Source organism: Sus scrofa, chromosome 3 (assembly GCF_000003025.6).
Source record: "Sus scrofa isolate TJ Tabasco breed Duroc chromosome 3, Sscrofa11.1, whole genome shotgun sequence".
In the NCBI taxonomy this organism is placed as follows: Eukaryota; Metazoa; Chordata; class Mammalia; order Artiodactyla; family Suidae; genus Sus; species Sus scrofa.
The window spans coordinates 503,970-510,548 of record NC_010445.4 but is presented as its reverse complement, the minus strand read 5'-3'; the positions used below and the strand labels follow the sequence as shown (position 1 = coordinate 510,548).

The window sequence follows — 6,579 nt, the reverse complement described above, 5'->3', positions numbered from 1 at the left end:
GCACTGACCCTGACAGTGTAAAAAAAGAAAAACCTGAATGTCCATCTAGACACTGACTAAACACAGACACAACCGTGCCGGCAAGGCTCGACAGGCACCAAAAAGAATCAAGCTTATCGCAACACTTCAAACGAAAAACGCCGCGGAACCGTGTGTGCGCTCTTTCCGTGTGTGTTCGAGGAAGACAGAAGCGCCTCCGTGTCTGCAGGGACCCAGTGCAGACGGCAGGTGGCGCCTGAGCAGCACTGTGGACGGATGAAACGCCAGCGGGTCCTACCCTTGGGATGGCTGGCGTTCATTTTACGTTTCATAACCACCAGCTCACTTTAAAAAGCGGGAGAAAAGTCTCCGCTGTGGCTGAGGACCCGAGGATGTCTCTGAGGATGCAAGTTCGACCCCGGGCCCCACTTGGTGGGCTAAGGCTGCGGCACTGCCGCAAGCTGTGGCGCAGGTCGAAGACGGGCACTGACGTGGCGTAGGGCCCAGCTGCCACTCCAAAACGCTCCCCGGCCAGGAACGTCCACGTGCCGCAGGTGCCACGGTAAAAAGAAAAAGAAAAAGGTGGACGAATCCACGATGCACTCTGGGCTAAGCAGCAGGTGCCTCCAGAAGAGAAACCAGGCCGGGCGGGAAGCGGCCGGCGGGGTGGGGGCTGCCTTTATCTACGCTGCTACTTAGAGCCACGTATTGTAAGTAAACGTGCGCGTACATGACGAATCATGCAGCATGAGCTCAACCAAGCGCGAGAGAGAGGAAGCCTCTGGGTAGCACGTCTCCACGGTTTCAGAGGCTCTTTGGGGGGGGGGGGCACAACACAGGTATCCAAGTTCCCATGCAGGGGACTGAATCTGAGCCGCAGCCACAGTGACACTGGATCCTTTAACCCACTATGCTGGAATTCGAACCTGTACCTCTGCGGCAACCTGAGCCGCTGCATCGGATTTTTAACCCGCTCTGCCACTTCTGGAGCTCCTCAAAAGTTCTTTGAGGAGTGTTTTTCTGAAATAATTAGAACAAATTTTTTTTCAAAGGTAATAAATCAGAGTTGGCTGCACAAATCAGTTATAGTCTAAAAGAGTGAAAAGAATAGAAGCCCAAGACAAGTAATAAAATTTGCTTTCTCCTCTAAAATACTCCAGATCAACTTCAGCAGGCATGGAATGAATTTCCAGAAGCTTTTACCAAAGCCACCACACCAGACCCTGCACTGAAGACCCACCAACCACACAGTGGGGGTCAGCCGGCTGCCCACACTGTGAGATCAAGTGGCTGAAGCTGGTTTACGGAGCCGAATCATTAGCGCCATACAGCGCATTGGTGACCGGGGAGCACCGTTTTTCTGCCAGGCTGGCGCTCACAACGTGGCCTCAACAGCCCCGAGTCCTGGCCCGGCCGCCCCGCCCCAAAGGGGGAGCCCTCGGGACAACACAGCACCTTGGGGAAGGCCCTGCAGGTGAGACGCCAGGGGCCAGGTCCGAGCGCCGTCACTTTCTAGCACACACCTGAAGCCCACTGACCCCACTGCCGGCCAGCACAATGGGGGAGACAACCGTCCAGTGGGGGGCTGCTGTGAGGGTCTGGGAGCCCACAGGTGCAGAGCGCCGGGGCAGAGAGAGCCAGGGCAGGGTGAGCACTGGGACAGGGTGAGCGGTGGGCGATGCTGGCCCCCAGGACACCCACACCGCCGGAAGCCCTCCTGCTGGTCTGGCCCCCACCAGGTCCCCATTCGGCTCTACTCACGCCAAGCAGGGCCAAGACTAGACAGCGGCCCAAGCCAGCAGCGCTACCCACAGGCTAAGACGCGGAAGTGGAAACCACAGGCAGGCCCGGGCCCACCCTTCCTCACGTCGGGGGACACCCGAGAAACATCCCCGGGGCGAGGGCACGCCCGCAACACAGGTCCCTGCCCACCTGCCGAGCCGGCCAGCACTTGGACCCATACTTCAGGGCCGGGCTGGTGGCCTCCGCGAGCCCTCGGGAGAGCAGTGACACGGGCGCACCTCACGGGAGGCGCCTCCGTCAGGCGGTGGTCCCGGGGGCGTCGGTGGCTGCGCTCTCCCCAGGGCCCAGCAAAGAGGCCACTCTCTCGCCAGCGAGGCTGCGCCCGGCCCTCCCAGGCCAGGCGCCTGCTCTGGGACCCTGCGGTCCGCCTCTCATCAGCAGGGCTGAGGCTGCCCCTTGGGGACCCCCCCCAAACCTGCACACCCCCGGTGAAGACCCCCACATCTGAGGCCCCCTCAGCAGCATCGCCAGCCGCTCCCCAGCATGGGGTCCCTGCTGCCCTGTAACAGGAAGAAGTGTGGCTGAGGGCGACCACGCAGCCAGCAGTTTCGTCTCAGCACAAAAGCTTTCTCCTGCTCCAAGTTCAAATTTACAGGATGTCAGACGCCCCTAGTTAAAAAGACAAACCACACAAATGTAACCTGCAAGAGGTGGGGAGGGACAGGGCTGACTTTACCAGAACGTCTGCGTTCAGGTCTCTGGTAGAAACAGTCTGGACACCGAGGCCTCTACAACCAAGTTTATAAAAGCAAAAGGAGTGAGTTCACATTTGGACACGAATGCTTTAACTTGGCGAAGAGCAAGGCTTGGAGTTCCCCTGTGGCAGAGCAGTTAAGGATCAGGAGGCTGCTGTGTCTGGGTTCGATAACCAGCCCAGGATTTTCCACAAGTCACAGGCGCAGTCAAAAAAAAGATACCACTGAGTAAATTAAAAAAAACAAGAGTGCAGAACTTACGTCGCTGGTTCCTGTCCCTCGAGTAAATTCTTGAGGTGGGTCCAAAGGACGTGGAGTGTGCGGTGAGCGCGGCCCCGCGCGAGGAGAGGAGGCTGCAGTCGCTGCAGGTGTAGCCGTTGCTCCCAGCTGCGCCCGCGGCCCCGCCGGCCGCATCACCATTGCCCTGAAGGGCTGCTCGAGTCCCACCTGAAGTTCAAAGACACGAAGTGGAGCCTGTTTATCCCCGTCTGCAGACTCTTCCCCCAACCTGTACTTTGGAAACACGGGAAGACAAGGACTGAAGCAATTACCTCTGAGGTCTCCGTCGTCATCGAGACCTAAAACACACGCGCGTGCTTTTGCTCCAGAGCTCCGATCGTCGAGCGAGAACAGAACACACACACGTAAAGGTCAGCAGATCAGCAGCCCAGCGTCCATCACGACGGATCTCCCGCAAGGCCCAGAAAGGAACCTTCCTCGGATACCCAGACACTTGCCAGCAATTCCAGGTGGAAGCACAGCTCTGGAGAAAACACACCCACAGCCCCACCCCCCCACCCACCCCCCACAGACACCCCCACACACACACACCCCCAGACACCCCCCTACACCCCCCACAGACACCCCCCCACACATCCGTGAGCTTGAAGAAAGGCAGGAGCCTCAGCGGCAGCAGTGGCTCCCAGCCTCCCGGAAACCACCCATCCAGTCGAGCAGAACGGACACAACACAAACTCCCGAGCTGCCCGAAGCAGCGCGACAGCCTCTGCAACTGCTCTGGGCCCACCGCTGGGCCAGCCTCGCAGAAGGGCCACGGTCCACGCCAGGAGGACCAGGGAAGCAGCTCTGCCTCTTCGCAGCCCGGCTCCCTGGGGCCCTCAGGTTCTCTCTCGGCCACGAGGACTGGGGTCCCACTGCGGCTGCCTTAGTCACGTCAGCTCACAAGCCACACTGTCAATCTGTCTGCACTAGATGCTTCCCAACGAGTCCTAAACACCCTGCTGCTTAGAGCTGCCTGGACTTGACATCACGCTGGCGAATTTAAAAATGACTTTGCTTAAATATCCCTCAGGAGTTTTTTTTTTTTTTTTTTTTTTTTTTTTTGGTTTTTAGGGCCGCACCCGCAGCATATGGAGGTTCTCAGGCTACGGATCAAATCAGAGGCGCAGCTGCCAGTCTACACCACAGCCATACCAGCTTGTTAACCTACTGAGCAAGGCCAAGGATCAAACCCACGCCCTCACGGATGCTAGTCCATTCGTTTCCGCTGCGCCACAACGGGAACTGGAGGAGTCATGCATTTAGAAAACAGTGACCTGGCCACCCTAACCGCTCAGTCTTCCACGGCAGCCAATCAGCAGGTGGAAGCAGTTCCCCGTGAGTCCAGAGGAAACCGCGAACCTTCCTGGGCCTGCTCCCACCCAGCAAGGGGCAAAGGGACAACCGGCCAGCACCTCCCTTCTTCCCAGAACAGCCTGAGCGACAGGGCGGGGAGCTCACCCCAGAAGTGGTCCACTTTGGTCTGCTCACGGATCAGAGACTCGTCCAGCACAGGAGGCCGCAGACAGGCCTCGCCCTGCACAGCGCCGGTGCTGCTCTGGCCGGCAGCCAAGGACAGGCCCTTCCTCGAGGCGTGGTTCAGGGTAAGGGCCAGCCTGCCTGCACTTCCGCGCTGTTTCGTTACTCTGAAGAGAAAGCAGTAAGGAACTAGTTTATAGACTTTGGTAAATACAAGACGATGACTCGGAGTTCCCGTCGTGGCGCAGTGGAAACGAATCTGACTAGGAACCATGCGGTTGCGGGTTCGATCCCTGGCCTCGCTCCGTGGGTCGGGGATCCGGCGTTGCCGTGAGCTGTGGTGTAGGCCGGCGGCTGTAGCTCCAATTGGACCCCGAGCCGGGGAACCTCCACATAATGGAGGTGCAGCCCTGAAAAGCAAAAGGAAAGAAGAAAAAAAAGGGGACCTAAATTTAAAAACGGTCTGACTTACAGTGAGGCTCTCTCGCCCCATTTACCAGCTGCTGCACACCCCCGCGTGCCTGGCACTGCCCCCCAATCACTGGCCAAGGCGGGACCGCAGCAAGTTCAGCAAGGACAGCCCGTGCCCTGTGACCCTTCCTGCACGGAACCCACCACCACGATGGAGGCCAAGCCCTGGCAGCCCACTGCTAAGGGTCCCTGGCGCGGTCAGGAGGGGCCGGGGGGCCCGAAGACCACTCCTTCCGAGGGACCGAGCGGTGGGCAGGGAGCAGGGACAGGAAGCCAGCCTGTTGCCACAGCTGGACCTCTACGAACCCCCTGAAGAGGGAGCTCCAAGGTCAAGGTCCGAGCGCCTCACTCTCTCAACAAACCCGCAGGTGCCACGGGACACGCCGGGTGCGAGTGTGAACCAGCGGCCAGGAGGCTCCACTCCAGACGCCAGCGCCCGGCCTCGCTCCCTCCCCCTCGACGGCCACCGCCCCGATCCTGAGACGAGCCCGCAGGCTAGAAACGCCTCTCTCCCGTGAGCACCGCCGAAGGAGAGCCGCCCCCTCGCTCTTTCTCTCCCAGGGGCAGCGAGGTCGTGTGCACGGCCGCTCCTCCTCGGGTTCACAGGAGAGGGCCACGGAGAGCTCGGGAGTCACGTGAACAGGACGAGCGTAAAGGGAGCAAACGCCTCGCGGCACACGTGCGTCTGTCCGCTCACACGGCTTTCGATCAGCAACCTCCGGCACCAACGGCACCGAGCCCGACGGCAGGGCCGAGGGCCAGGAGGGCCGGCCACGGGCACGAGCCGTGAGCTCTGGCCCACATGCCCCGAGTCCTCGCCCCTTGAGACGCTGGGCCTGAGCGGAGAACAGGAAAACCACCAGTGCCAGCCGACCCGCACCTCCTCGCCCTGGGCTGGGGCTCACGCAGCGCAAAGCCCGACGGGGTCCACACGCAGGTTTGGCTCGAGCTGAGCTGGAATGCGTGTGACAAGGAAGGAGGCAGCGCTCACCTGGCCGCCCTGTCCCCCGCTGCCGCCGCCGCCGGGCCGTCCTCGGCGGCATGTGCTGTGGTGACCAGGCGCAAGCTGCGGCGGGACATTCTTGGAGAATCAAACACAGGATCCAATTTGTGCTCAGTCTCGAAATCCAGAGCATCAGAAGAATAACTTGAACTAGAAGGAAAAAAACTGGTCAGAGAAAAACACCACTTAGAGCCCCCTTTTAAAAACAAACTGAACAAACAAGGAACAGGATATGCCATCTGTCATGAATTTCTGCAAACAGCCATTACGGCGGGAAGCCTTTTCTTTTTTTTTAGGACGTTCATTTTTCTATTAGAGTTGATTGACAGTGTTCTGTCCATTTCGGCTGGACAGCAAAGTGACCCCGTCATATACATACGTCCTTTTTCTCACATTCTCCTCCATCAGGCTCCATCCCCGGTGACCGGGTCCAGCTCCCTGTGCCATACAGCAGGACCTCAACACGTACCCACTCCAAATGCAGGAGTTTGCACCCACCAAGCCCAGACTCCCAGCGCGAGGCCTTCTCTCCAAAGGAGAAGCACGCAGGCACCAACACAGTCAACAGGTGACGCTCATGTGACGGGAATCCCGGCCACCTGGTGCCCAAGTCTAGCACTGGCCCGGCACTGCCCCAGGATGTGATCAACTCACAGGAATCTGTACCGCGGGAATCAGGCCAACATCAAAAAGGCAGAACCGGAGTTCCCGTCGTGGCTCAGTGGTTAACGAATCCAACTAGGAACCCTGAGGTTGCGGGTTCGATCCCTGGCCTCGCTCAGTGGGTTAAGGATCTGGCGCTGCAGTGAGCTGTGCTGTAGGTCGCAGATGTGGCTCGGATCTGGTGTGGCTGTGGCTGTGGTGGAGGCT

At 59.4% G+C, this 6,579-nt stretch overlaps 1 protein-coding gene across 1 annotated transcript in view; it reads right to left on the bottom strand.

Moving 5' to 3' along the window:
• Positions 1-6,579, bottom strand: part of SUN1 (Sad1 and UNC84 domain containing 1) — a 46,995-nt gene that overhangs the window by 22,426 nt on the left and 17,990 nt on the right. Inside the window, 4 exon segments of the mRNA XM_021085939.1 lie at positions 2,739-2,924; positions 3,029-3,055; positions 4,218-4,402; positions 5,698-5,859. Of these exon segments, the coding sequence (XP_020941598.1) occupies positions 2,739-2,924; positions 3,029-3,055; positions 4,218-4,402; positions 5,698-5,859 (560 nt within the window).